The 14,922-nt window shown below is 42.8% G+C and overlaps 1 protein-coding gene across 1 annotated transcript in view; it reads left to right on the top strand.

Moving 5' to 3' along the window:
* The window catches only part of AFG1L (AFG1 like ATPase), a 283,959-nt gene that overhangs the window by 83,775 nt on the left and 185,262 nt on the right, over window positions 1–14,922 (top strand). The window contains exon 5 of the mRNA XM_033936142.1: window positions 7,697–7,827. Within this exon, the coding sequence (XP_033792033.1) occupies window positions 7,697–7,827 (131 nt within the window). The remainder of the gene's footprint in view (window positions 1–7,696; window positions 7,828–14,922) is intronic.

The raw sequence follows: 14,922 nt of genomic DNA, 5'->3' as shown, positions 1-14,922 counted from the left end.
TAACATTTTACCAAGGAAACATTTATAGAAACATCCCTTTACTGATGGAAAATCAAAGTGACATACTATACATAAATGTTTTCTATCAACAAATTTGAAAGAATCAGAGGGATAAGTAGTCAGCAATCCATTCGAAACCTTGAAACATAAGCAGCCCAACATAAAAATCACTCCGCCTCAACGGTCAACCAATGCAATTTATGATAATACTGTGAAACGTGATCTGTTCGTTTCAATCCAAAAATCAACCTATCGCAGTATTCTGAATGATCTGCATCCTTTTTATATTTCGCTTAGAGATCGAAAGATAAAGAATATTACAATAATCCAACGAACACAAAATAAGAGACTGCACCATCAGTCTAAGCACTGCAAAATCAAAATAGGACTTTACTGTTCCTAATTTCCATAAAAGGAAATGAGATTTTTTGATCAAAGTAGTGATTTGAAAATCAAATGATAGTTTGTGATCAAGGTTAACTCCCAAAATTTTTATAGTCGGTGAAATAGCATAAACGTTACCCTTCAAATTTAGAGCGTCCTCTGATCGTATCAGAAGGAGATGCCCCCCCAAAATCTTGTTTTATCTGGATTAAGGGCTCCTTTTACTAAGGTGCGCTAGCGTTTTTAGCGCATGCACAAAATTACCTTGCGGTACGCTTCTAGAATAACGCCAGCTCAATGCTGGCGTTAAGGTCCAGCGTGTGCTATTCCGCACATTAAGGCCCTAATGCACCTTAGTAAAAGGAGCCCTAAGTTTTAACCTGAAATCACTCATCCAAGATTTCATAGCTTCAAGTATTAATTGAATAAAAGATATAATTTTGTTTGAGAAAACAGACAATGGAATAATTATTGTTATGTCATCTGCATAACTACCCAGAGAGGAAATTTGTAAACTGAGCGGAACCAAGTATAAATTGAACAATGTAGAAGACAGAGGTGAGCCCTGGAATTGCAAGCCCTTAGCAGAGGAGAAATCGGTGATGTCACAGCGTTCCCAAGTCAATAGGTAAATCAATTGTGTCCTCCACAGAGAAAAGGCAGGTGCATCTGCATCAAGCCACGTGATCAAAATGCATTTCAACGCCACTAAGGTGCACCACTTAAAAAAAGGCATTAGAACCCTCCTGCTTAGGATGATGGGACAGTATCAAGCCAAAGAGTAGTGGGGGGGAGGGAGCGTCGAATAGTCACACTCCAAAGAGCTCCAAGAAAAGTGAAGATCTATTGTAACTGTGTGTTTTTGAAATAAGGTTGAATTTAATGATATATCAGTACTGTATATGAGATTGTATTTTTACTGAAATGTCTGTTTTTCTGTTGTGAACCACCTAGAACTGTTGGTAGGGCAGTATACAAGAAAATAAATTATGATTATTATTATAAAAGACTGTAATGAACGGACAAGTCCAAAACATATGTCCCAAATGAGCATCTAGATGACCACATTTTGGACAAGCTGAGGTAAGGCAAAACTTGGCAAGATGAGCTCTTCTTGGTGAAATATACAAATGTAAGACTAATTTATAATGCAATTTCCAAAAATACATATTTTCGTAAAGAGGGTAGTCCACATATTTTATAAAATACGCATCTACATTTATACCTGCACTTTCAATCTAAGCATGATTTCTTCAGGATTTGTGGTAGTATTTTATAGAGACACATAGGAGTTCTTTTAAGCTGCGTTAGGTGTTAGTTCGTGCCTAATGTAGCAAAAAAAACAACCCTAACCTGGAGATGTGCTAAACAACAAAAGAAACAAACCTCCGCAAGGCAGTACAGGAACAAACACATTGGGTTGGCAGAGACAAAGATCAAACCAGTTGTAGTCCTTCAAAAGACTTTTATTAAATCAATACAAGTCGTGTTTCAACTGTAGAATCTGCTTAAGGAGTATAGAAACTCGCAACTAAAGTGAATACTGTCATATGTAGAGATAACTAATAAGAACCTTGTTTAAACATGAGTTTGAACAGTATCGCACTGAAAAACTATTGGTGAGCATCAACATTATGTAGAGGATTGAGACCAGTAAGCGGTCTCTGCAAACCGACCCTCAGCAAAATAATTACCCCTCTTCCCTGTCCACATGAAGACTGAACCTAGATTGTTTTTAGACAACCCGGTGTTTTTGGATTAATGGAATTCCATCCTTAATAAGTGTTCTTTGGACTTAATGTTGTTGGTTTTGTTTTTTTTTTAATTCTTTATTTAATTTTCAAATACATTTCCAAGCATAATCATCTTGAACAGAAAGATTGACAGAAATTAAAATCTCAAATAATATGAGTCAGGAGAACACTGAATCAAATTTAAAGAAATATCAAACAAATTTCCTATAGCGGGTAGAAGCTGATTGTAGAGAATCAAAAGTCTGTCGAGATGAAAGGAATTCGAGGCAGCGATGAAGGACAGCATGCTCGAGTAGCTTGAATGGGAAAAGGGAGAGAGGGTGATAGTTGGAGGGGCAGGTGGGGTCCAGCGAGGGTTTTTTGAGAAGCAACTTAACCACTGAATGTTTGAAGGGGAGGATGTGACAGTTGCAGTGGAAATGGATTGGTATAGGATATGGCAGATGGAAGGGATGGGGTTAAGTAGAGAGATGGGGTTAAGTAGAGAGGTGGGAATAATAATAACTTTATTTTTATATACTGCAATAAAGACAGCGATATTATAAAATACTTTAAAAATTCCATTAGCATGGTAAGATTAATCAAATTTTTCTTGCAAATATTTTAAAAGTACATCAAGGCAGAAGTGGAGTCAGAGAGATTTATCAGAGAGATAAGTTTTGATTGACTTCCTAAAAGTTTGGTAAGAAAGTGCGTTTGAGATAAAGTTGGTTAAACATTTATTCCATTTGCCTGCTTGGAATGATAGTGTTCTATCAAGGAATCTCTTGTAAATACAGCCCTTCAAGGATGGAAAAGCGAACAAGTAGGCACTACGTGTTCAAGTTGTACCTGGAAATTCAAAATGATGGGATAGATAGATTGGGGATGAACCTGTTATGGTTTTGAAGCAATAAAAGTCAGCTGTAGTTGAAAGAGTGTTGAGAGGGTGGGACCATGCAAGAGGAGGATGTGTGGGTACTTCCTGAGTTGTTTGGGTGAAGGAAGAAGGGATGGTGTGAGCTTGAAGGTCAGGAGAGTGGATGGTGGAAAGGGGAGGATGTGACTTTGCAGTGAATTCAAGAGCAATCTTGTGAACCTTGTCATGGAAGTATTCAGCCATCGTCTGGAGAGAGAGAGATGAAGGGGTCAGGAGGGGCACTTTGAGGAGGGAATTAGAGACGGCAAGGGTTGGAAGAAAGGGAGTTGGGAAGTTCTGGTAGCTCTGCTGACTGACCTTTTCAACGAGTCTCTAGAATTGGGAGTGTTACCGGAGGACTGGAGAAGGGCGGATGTGGTCCCCAGGGCTGTGGAATCGGTAGATAAATGTTCCAACTCCGATTCCTCAGTTTTTTGTACTTCAGACTCCGACTCCAGGTACCCGAAATTTACTCCGACTCCTCAACTCCGACTCCGACTCCACAGCACTGGTTAATTTTCAGATTGTTAAAATGGAATGTCAAGTTGAGAGAAATGAGCATTTTCGACACCACCTTCTTTTTGCTTTTAATCAAGGTTCTAAGGCCGCAGAAGCTGCTCGCAACATTTGTGTTGTGTATATAGTGGGTGCTATAGCTGAAAGAATCGCTCGTGATTGGTATGCCAAGTTCAAAAATGGAGTCTGTAGATAAATGTTCCGACTCCGACTCCTCAGTTTTTTGTACTTCTGACTCTGACTCCAGGTACCCGAAATTTCCTCCGACTCCGACTCCGACTCCTCGACTCCGACTCCACAGCCCTGGTGGTCCCTCTACACAAAAGTGGAAATAAGGCAGAAGTATGGAATTACAGGCCGGTAAGTCTGACGTCTATGGTAAGCAAATTAATGGAAACGCTTTTAAAACAGAAAATGGTCATGTTTCTGGAATCCTATGGATTACAGGACCAGAGGCAAAATGGATTCACTAGAGGTAGGTCTTGTCAGACAAATCTGATCAATTTCTTTGATTGGGTGACCAGAGAATTGGATAGAGGATGTGCGCTAGATGTGGTATATTTAGATTTTAGCAAAGCCTTTGACAATGTTCCACACAGACATCTAATAAATAAACTGAGTGCCCTCGGGATGGATCCCAAAGTGACAGGCTGGGTCAAGAAATGTTTGAGTGGAAGGCGACAAGAGGGTAGTGATCAATGGAGATCGCTCTGAGGAAAGGGATGTTACCAGTGGTGTGCCTCAAGGTTCTGTTCTTGGGCCTGTTCTTTTTAACATTTTTACAAAGATATTGCTGAAGGGTTGTCAGGTAAGATTTGCCTCTTTGCGGATGATACAAAAATCTACAATAGAGTAGACACACCAGATGGTGTGAATAACATGAAGAAAGACCTGGCGAAGTTTGAAGAATGGTCTAAAATTTGGTAGCTAAACTTTAATGCTAAGAAATGCAAGGTCATGCATTTGGGCTGCAAAAATCCAAAGGGTGTGAAGAACTTATGTGCACGACAGAAGAGCGGGACTTGGGTGTAATTGTATGTGATGATTTTAAGGTGGCCAAACAGGTTGAAAAGGTGACGGCGAAAGCTAGACAGATGCTAGGTTGCATAGGGAGAGGTAAAGCCAGTAGGAAAAAGGAGGTATTGATGTCCCTGTATAAGACTTTGGTGAAATCTCATTTAGAATATTGTGTACTGTCAGCCTAGCATTGCTAGCAGTCAGCATTTTCGGTTGGCCTTACTAATGTCAGCAAAGGCCTATGGGAGATCATATCATTCATCTCTGACCTTAGGGCATGTCAGTGCAGACAGCCTCAGATTGCCCCAGAATGCCTAGATTACATCAGTGCTTAAAGGTAACAAAGGACCTTGGTACAGCTAAGAGGTGCTAAGATGTGGTAATGTCTGGTGCATAAGATGGACAGCTTGAAATAGACAGTAGCCCCAGCTGCATAGTTAGGGCTGGATTCACTAAGCCCACCAATCAACTTCCAACCACTTAGCAACCCCTTTGCAACCCGATTTCCCTCCAACCCGAGTCACTAACCTCTGTTTCGATCATCCTCCGATCCGTGCATTCAAATGAGGAGGAACGGCATTCAAATGTAGGCAGGCAGCGATTCCCTAAAAAAAAAAAAAAGAGGGACACTGACTGGGCTGACCGATCCAAAAATAAGCGACTGCTAAGGTCCTTTCTGACTGCCCTGGCTTCTGCTGCCCTGCTCTCAGCCCTGATCTCCTGCTTTACACGATCGGCGCTCTGCCTCATCTCTTGCTCTAGCCCCGAATCTCTCCTACCACCCCGACTCTCCTGCCCTTCACCACAGTACAAGCCCGTGGTTTTAATCCGCGGGCTTAAAGTGGGTTAAAACCACGGGCTTGCGAACAAAAAAAAAGAAGTTTCCTGTTCTGCCAGGCATGGAGGACCAACGCATGCGCAGACTATCTACAGATCGCTATGGAGCGATCCGGGCGTTTGGTTGAGTGCGTGATTCCGATCGATTCGTGAATCAGCCCCCCCGGACACGGATCGGATACGATCCGTGCCCTTAGTGAATCTAGCCCTTAATCGGAAACATTGTCAGAGTGATACTCGAAATTAACAGTTTCTCCCTCTTTTTTCCCCAGTCTCTCACACCCCACTCACTTAGAGGTACTTAACTTCAATAGATTTTATTGTTAGAACAGATTTCAAACTTATAAATTTGAGATGAATTTCTCTCACACTCTCTGGACACCCCCTCCCTTCTCTCTGGAACCTGGACCAACACCACCCCCCTTCCCTCTTGACTCTGTAATGCAGGTAAACTATCCTCTCCTCTCTCTCTCTCTCTCTCTCTTTCTCACACACACACACACACACACACACACAATCAGTCTCTGAATCCACTCTGTATTTGTAAAGCTTATATCTATTTCTTTCTGTACATTTGTAACCCAGTAAAGCTTATGTATCTTTCTAAAGATTGCTTTTCTGTAATATTAAACCTATTTCTACATAATATATTCTTTATACAATCACTTCCGACTGTCATTGTCAGTAATTTCACTTCCCATGGAATCTACGAGGGTATCGAACTCGGGACCAAGTGGAGTGTAAGGCTTGTTTGCTTCAACATTACCCCTCCAAAACCTTACATTTTGGGCAGTTGCTAAACCTTACGTGTACAATTCTGGAGGCTGCACCTTCAAAAAGATATTAAAAGGATGGCGTCGGTCCAGAGGAAGGCTACTAAAATGGTGTGTGGTCTTCGTCATAAGGTGTATGGGGACAGACTTAAAGATCTTAATCTATATACTTTGGAGGAAAGGCGGGAGAGGGGAGATATGATAGAGACGTTTAAATACCTATGTAATGTAAATGCACATGAGTCGAGTCTCTTTCATTTGAAAGGAAACTCTGCAATGAGAGGGCATAGGATGAAGTTAAGAGGTGATAGGCTCAAGCGTAATCTAAGGAAATACTTTTTTTATGGAAAGGGTGGTAGATGCTTTGATCAGTCTCCCGGAAGAGGTGTCTGAATTCAAGAGGACCTGGGATAGGCACGTGGGTTCTCTCGGAGAGAGAAAGAGATAATGGTTACTGCAGATGAGCAAACTAAATGGGCTATTTGGCCTTTATCTGCCATCATGTTTCTATGTTTTTATGGATATAGTAGTCTTGCGTGACCAGTGTAAGAGCAGAACTAAAGGAGGTCAGCATAAATTTGAAGTGAAGGAAGTCAGCATGTGTGTGAGATTTGAGCCAAAGGCACTTGGTAAGACGGTACAGGAACATAAGTAGCAAATACTGGGAGTGAGCCAAGGTTGAAGTTTGGGATGCCTGACATAGTGGGGAACAGGGGGAGCAAGGGGGGTCCAGAGCAGAGGAGAGAATAGAATTGTACAGCAAGACAGCCTCTTGGACAGACTTGGAAAACATAGTGGAAGCAAGGAGAAGTGAAACGGTGGTTGAGAATGTGAAAGGATCGAGGGCTTGAAAATTTTGAAACCTGTTCAATGTTACTGGGCGTGGCGGAGGGGGAGTAACATAGTAAATGACAGCTGATAAAGACAGTGTGCCCATGAGTTATACCCATTAAAAAATACATGATTAAATTAACTTGGTTAACTTAGGTTATCAGATGATGATCAGAAATGGGGAGCAGTGAGGTAGAGAAGAAGCCAAGATCAAGGCAGTGGGGCTAGTGGAGCACAGCTGGAGGTTGAATAAGGAGGTTAAGCAAGAAACTTAAGAGACATAAGTGTCATCAGTGTGAATGTTAAAATCCCCAAGAAAGAGGGAGGGAGAAGATGAATCAGGGAAGCCTGAAAGCCAGGAGTCAAATTCGGTGGCTCTCTCTAGTTCCCAGCGTGGAAATCTGCTTGTTCTTCCTTCCTCTTCAAACACTCATCTTAAGAGTCTAATCTTTTTCTCCTCCTGATTTGTCTTTTCTCTTGTAAACCACTCTGACAGGACTTCAATAAAGACAGTATGCACACAGCTAAGTTGTTTGGCCATATCTTCATATTCCTTGGTGCCTTTTCTTAGTGATTTTTTTCCTCGTTCTGAATAATTATACAGTTCTATAACTCTACCAAGCGCAGTTTGTTTTGTCTTTTTCAAACATTTATTTTCTACAATTTTCACTTTTTGTTTACCTAAGGAATTCATCGCCTTAAACAGAGTATGCCAAAAAGGAAGGTAGGACGAATGGCCAAGTCCTATGACCCCATTGCTCCCATAGCTGAGGAAATCAGTGAGGAGGCATGTCTTCTCTGCTTTGATGAGTTCCAGGTAAGAAATTCAAGAGAGAGTTTTCTGTCTCTTGAAAGAAAAGCAAGCCTGCTCATGGCTCTCATCTAGCATGCTACACTGTCCTTTGATGGAACAGTTTACTCTTGATTTTTCTGCAGTCTAGTCTTATTCCCAATGCAGTAAGAAAATAATAGGTAAAACGATTGGGCTAATGGGTTACTTAAGAACATAGGACTTGATGGCAGATAAAGGCTAGCATGTAGGATGGGCTGGGGAGGGCATTAATGGGAACTCCACGAACTTGAACACGAGGACATTACAAGCCAGACTTTACAGTAGATATCTTGCAAACAACGGGATGGCTTTAGAGAAAAGACATCGGTACACGCCAAGGAGATTGCAAATTTTCAAAGACCTTACTGATAATGTCGATCGCAGCCTCTTGTGGTATGTTGCTATACAAGGCTTCCAAATCCCTGGTGACCATAATATTCTTAATTAGACTAAAAAAATGTTTTATGTCCTTCACATAGGAACGTGCTTGACTTACAAAGGGTTTTTAAAAATGGTCCACAAATTTGGATAGAGGTTCATATATAGTACCCCTTAGGGAAACTACATGGGGAGCAGTGGTAGATTTATGAATCTTAGGGATTATGTAAAACGTGGGTTTCCTCGTAGGTTCTTGAATCAGAAACTTGGCCTCACCGTTAGTAATATAAACATTTTCCTTGGCTATATAAACCAAGGATGTGATTTTTGTCTGTAATTCCCAAGTGGGATCTGACTCTAAGACCTGGTAGCATTCCCTATTCTTAAGAGGAGATTCAAGTTGATCCTTATGTTGAATCTGATTAAGTACCACCATTGCTCCCCCTTTGTCTACTGGTCTAATGATCAGTCTAGGATCTTGTTTTAAAGACTTTAGAGCCTCATTTTGGATTTGAGTTAAATTCCAATGGGTATGGGATTTTTTAGTCAGGAGATTTTCAAAGTCTCGTATAACCAAATCCCTAATCTGCACTCAGCCCCCCTCCCTCCCTGCCAGGCTCTGCACTCAGCCCTCCCTCATCCTTGCCCTGCCAGGCTCTCCATCCTGTTCCCCCTCCCTGCCCTATACCCTGTCCCCCATCTCTCCCGATGTTCTGCAGGCCTCCACCGGGCCAGCTGTATGACCTGGTGGGCTGGAATAGGATAGGTCCCTCACATCTCCTCTCCTGGCCAACACTCAATTTTTTTTACCTCCCTTCTGCCTCCCCCTGCTTACCTTTATGAATCTCTGGTGGTCCAGTGGTGTACTTGGCAGAAGCAAGCTTTCTGTGCTCCTATCCCATGCTGAGCCCCTCCCTGAATGGCCGCTTCATGTTCTCGCGGCCCAGTGTACCGGGCATGAACGAGCTTTTGTGCTCCTGCCCGGCACTGAGCCACTCGCTGAATGGCTGCCCCAAGTTCTCGCGGGACTCATGAGAACTCACGGCAGCTATTCAGCGAGTGACTCAGTGTTGAGCAGGAGCGCAAAAGCTCACTCATGCCCAGTACACTGGTCCACGAGAACTCAAGGCAGTCATTTGAGGAGGGGCTCAGCGCAGGGTAGGAGTGCGGAAAGCTCGTACCTGCCCGATACACCACTGGACCACCAGGGATTCAGAAAGGTACGCCGGGGGAGGCAGAAGGGAGGTAAAAAAAATTGGCAGAGTTGGCCAGGACAAGAGAGAGGAGGGATCTCTCCTGTCATATGGCAGGCCCTGTGGAGGCCTGCAACAAGCCCAGGAAGGGGTGAGGCCAGGTGGGCGATGACCTAAATATAAGACGAGACCCCTATTTCTGGGCCATTTTTTAGCCCAAAAATCTCATCTTATGTGAAAACAATTTTTATTGAACATAAAGATAAAAGAACAATAAATACAGCAAAAGGTACAGTATTTGTTCAAATTACAAGTGTAAAACCCCCAATACAACTCCCCTCCCTCAACAATATCAGTAACAAGGAAAATTACAGCAAGTAACAGGAAAGGCAAAGAGGGCAAATATTCCACAGTGGCCAATCAGGAAGGTCCCAAACCAGTATCCAAAAGAAAAGGAAAAGTATGAAAATCAGGGCCCTGGTTTCTGATGGGCCTCGAAAGACTGAAGAAAAGGACCTCCCCTCAAACCCCCCCTCCCAAGTTTCAAGTTTCTTTATTTTTGATATACCATCTATCAAAGCAAGTGTCTAAAAGGTGTACAATATAAATAGATTGTAGAAAACTGTTAAAATGGGTAAATAAAAACAATATTTTACCATATATTAATAATGCTAGACGAATTCACATTAACGTACATGGGACAAAAGGGAAGTTGGGGAGGGAGAAGTTGTTTAAAATACATTGAAGTAAAATTAATAAAAAAAGGAAGGTAAATGGGGAGTGGCAAAACATTAGGATGGGGATCGATTCAGAAGAAGTGTTTGATGTTTCAAGGCTTCAAAGAAATTAAAGGTTTGAGAAGCAGAGGCTGGTACTAAAGAGAAAAGGCATCTTTAAAAAGAAAAGTTTTAAGTTTGGCTTTAAATTTTTCAAGCGAGTTCTCTAAGATCTAATGGGAGAGCATTCCACAGAGAGGGGGGCGGTAACTGAAAAAATGGATTTGCGAGTAGTATCGTAAACAGTGACGTACCTAGCATATGTGACACCCGGGGCCCATCATTTTTTGACACACACCCCCATCTATATGAAAAATATGATTTTTAGTAACAATCCACATATCACACAAGAGTGTACCTAGGAAAAGGCAGCATCTTAAACACTGCAGTGAGCACTAGAACACCAACACATACATTGTAAAACTAAACAAGCCAGATCCTGCACAGTCAATTGATCCTGTACAGTCGGTGCTATCAGAAAGCCATGTCCCTTTCATACACACAGACAGATACACCCTTGCCCAATATGGAATAATCACAAACTAAAAATAAAAATATGTAGACAAAAGTTAAACTGAACTGCCAAGAAACCAGATTCTGCATACAATGCAACACCACAAAAACAGTAATACATGTCCTCTAATACTGTGCAAAATATAAAGACAGTAGATGTAAATTTGAAAAAACTGATACATAACAATCACCACTTTACAAATTAACAAATAAAAATAAAACAAATAATGAGAAATAAGAAAATACCGTAAGCTCAGTCCCCATCCCCGCAAACCACCTGATTCCATCTACACAAGCCTTGAATTGTTTTATATTGAACTTATTATATTAAAGTATAAAAGGAAACAATATTCTGTACAATTGTCAATTTATAAATCAACGTCTTCTCCCCACTCTCTCTTCCCCATTTCCCTTCAGCGTCCTCAGCCCACTCTCTCTCCACTCTCCTTCAGCGCACGCATATAAAAACAAGCAGGTAATTTTATATCATTTTCATTCTATACATTCATAGAAATTAAAGTCTAAATAATGCCAGTCACATAACAAAACATGATTTTACCAAAAATTATTCCCTGCACAGTCAAGCCTGCAAGGATTACTAGATGTCTTTCAGCAGCTCCCCTCCCTCCCTCCCCCTTACCTTCGTGGCCAAGTCAAAATGATCAACAATAAAATTTTAAAAACAAAGCACCCTGTACCCAGAGAAAATGTTAATTATCATTTATATTCCGCGGGTTTTCAAAGAGGTCAAGGCAGATGACTTTATGCAATGTCACCTCAGTAACAACTATACCAAAATAGGCAAATATACACCTTCCCTTTTTACTAAACCGCGATAGCGTTTTTTAGCGCAGGGAGCTGCGCTGAATGCCCCACGCTGCTCTCAACGCTCATAGGCTTCCTGCGCTAAAAACCGCTATTGCGGTTTAGTAAAAGGGGGCCATAGTGCAAAATATAGACAGCATATATAAATTCTCAAAACGGACACATTTTGATCACTAATTTGAAAATAAAATCATTTTTCCTACCTTTGTTTGATAATTTCATCAGTCTCTGGTTGCACTTTATTCTTCTGACTGTGCATCCAATATTTCTTCCCTTCTTTCAGCCTCCTATATGCTTCCTTTCCTCCAGAATTCCCTCCCCCAATTTTTTCTTTGTTTCATCCTGCCCCCTTCTTTCTTTCTCTCTCCATGTCCCCTTTCTTTCTTTATGTCTGTCTTTCTCTCTCTCTCTCTACGTGCACCATTTCTTTCTTTGTTTCACCCTGCCCCCTTCTTTCTTTCCCTTTCCATGCCCCCTTTCTTTCTTTGTCTGTCTTTCTCTCCCTCTCTCCGTGCACCATTTCTTTCTTTTTCACCCTACCCCTTCTTTCTTTCTCTCTCCATGCCCCCTATTCTTTCTCTGTCTTTCTCTTTCTCTCTCCGTGCCCCATTTCTTTCTTTCTTTGTTTTACCCTGCCTCCTTCTTTCTTTCTCTCTCCATGCCCCCTTTCTTTCTCTATGTCTTTCTCTCTCTCCGTGCCCTATTTCTTTCTTTCTTTGTTTTACCCTGCCCCTTCTTTCTTTCTCTCTCCATGCCCCCTTTCTTTCTCTCTGTCTTTCTCTCTCTCTGTGCCCCCTTTGTTTCACCCTGCCCCCTTATTTCTCTCTCTCTCTCCGTGCCCCCTTTCTTTCACTCTGCCCCCTTATTTCTTTCTCTCTCCATGCTCCCTTTCTTTCATCCTGCCCCTTCTTTCTTTCTCTCTCCATGCCCCTTTTCTTTCTGTATGTCTGTCTTTCTTTCTCTCTCCTTGCCCCATTTTTTTCTTTTTTTCTTTGTTTCACCCTGCCCCCTTCTTACTCTCTCTCTCCATGCCCCCTTTCTTTCTGTATGTCTGTCTTTCTTTCTCTCTCCTTGCCCCATTTTTTTCTTTCTTTCTTTGTTTCACCCTGCCTTCTTTCTTTCTTTCTGGCTCCCTGTCCCCCCTTTCTTTCTTTCTTTCTTTCTCCCTGCCCTCCCCCATGCCACCTCCATTGGGAAACATGCTGCTGCCACCGCTGCTGGGGAAAGGCTGCCACTGCCACCATCGGGAACAAGCTGGCGCCGAGTTCTCCCTCCCTGCTTTTCTTCCCCACTGGGCCGACCAACTCTCGCTGCCCGACGTTAATTCTAACATCGGAGAGGATGTTCCGGACCAGCCAGGCAGCGATTGGCTGGCTCAGAACGTCCTCTCCGACGTCAGAATTGACGTTGGGTGGCGAGAATTGGTTGGTCCCTGTGGGGAAGAAAAGCGGGGAGGGAGAACTCGGCGCAGGCCTGTTCCCGATGGCGGCAGTGGCAGCCTTTCCTTGGCAGCAGCCTATTCCCCCAGTGGGTGGCTAGCTGTGCACCCCCTTGGGGTGTGAACCCGGGTGGACTGCCCCCCACCCTCCCTTGGTACGCCACTGATTGTAAAACAGTTTGCGTATTGACGGTATGGAAAGTAGGTTTTGATTGTTAAATCGAAGGGCCCAGAAGACAGCAACGAACACACACACACAAAAAAAACCCCAAAGACAGGAGGAATAACTAGGAGATCCAAGCCTGGAAATATGGGCAATCCCAGGGTCGCCCCCTCTTTCCCCTCCCCCCCCCACTGCTCAAGGCAGATCAGACATTTAGGGTATTAAGAATCAGACTTAGATTGGCGGAGGAAGCCACGCATCTGACCCCTCTCCAGCAACATTAAAGCATGTAAATGATTACGCAAAGACCAGTAAGAGGGAGAATGACACGATACCCATTTCCCCCAAAATAATTTTCTTAGCCACCAACCCCTCCTTGCACACAAATAACTGGTCAACCCCAGGGGGAAATCGAAAGGCTTCATATTTATCCAACAGAAATCCTGCCATAGTGAAAGGTATGGGACAACCCAAGAGAAATTCCAAAGAGCAGACCACCCGCCGCCAAAAAGACTTAACCACCGGACAGCTCATACATTTTTCGCACTGATCTGACTCGGCGAAACCAGAACGATATAATTAAACCCGGGTAAAATACGCACGGTGCAAAACTCAAAATTGGCACTCCCGGAGGTCAGCTGACACCGAAAGGGTCAGGATACGTTTAATAAGGCAATCTATATTCAAATAAGTTGTTAACAGACCTAATTCCGGTGCCTTACAAGCACACAAAGCCTCCCAAGACTGAGGGAGAGCAAGAAGACAGAAAGCTTTATGGAGCACCGAAACCGAGAATCCACATCCACAAATTGATCAAAGAAATTACGAAGTTTACTCCCCCAAACCCATTCGAAGGCCCTCCCCAGCCAAGGATCACACGTAATGGCCCAGTTGAAAATAAGCAAAGGAATCAGTAGCCAGAATCCCTTTCTTAAATTGAAAATCACGCCACGGTGGAAGGGCACCATCGAGACCAAGGACATGTGCCAACAAAGTCATACCCAACCGCGCCCAAACCAAAAATCTCATCTTATATTCAAGTGTATATGGTGTTAAACTCTTGAAAAGGAGTACAGAAAGGAATTCTGGATGAAACTGAAAGAAGCCAAGAGAGATACATCTGGCGTAACGTAAGCGGAAGAGCAAAGGTCTAGAAATGTAAACAAGCCCCCTTCTCCCTGGAGCCTGCCTGCTTATCTTCAGCCTTTAAAGGGCTCAAGGCTCCAGTGTTTTTTCCACTTTAAAGCTTCAGCACAGTGACTTTTGTTGAAACTGGTGTCCCATCTCATAAAGCAAGCACAATCAGGAATCTACTGCCAGTCATACCAACCCGCTGATTTTAGTTTCAAGTCTCTGGATTTCCCCCGCTTTATCTCAGAGCTATCATGGCCGATGTCACAGGAAAGATCTTAGCCTTACTGGTCCTCTACTTACTAGGTACGAGAAGTCTGATATCAAGAGCTTTAGCATTTGACTCAATTCCATCTCACTTTACATGGGGCAGAATCACCAGGTCTGAAAAATCTTTTTGCCCCTCTCGCCGCCTTCATGACTGCACGGAAACAGGACTCTTTCCAATCCCTGTGGTTAACTCTTTCCGCCGTCCCTTAAGACCAACGCACAAAAGACAATGACTCCTACAAACCTAAAACACTCAGAGCCATTGGCTCCTCCAGATCATTACAAGCTATCTGGAGCTTACCTGAACATTCGTTCAGTCAGGAATAAGGCACATTGCTGAAACAAGGCTGCCCTGTGAACTTCTAAAAGCTAAGTTACCATTTCATATTCTGC

The sequence above is a fragment of the Geotrypetes seraphini genome, chromosome 3 (genome assembly GCF_902459505.1).
Source record: "Geotrypetes seraphini chromosome 3, aGeoSer1.1, whole genome shotgun sequence".
NCBI classification, from domain to species: domain Eukaryota; kingdom Metazoa; phylum Chordata; class Amphibia; order Gymnophiona; family Dermophiidae; genus Geotrypetes; species Geotrypetes seraphini.
Note: the sequence above shows the minus strand (reverse complement) of the source record. Positions and strands in the feature narration are given on the sequence as shown.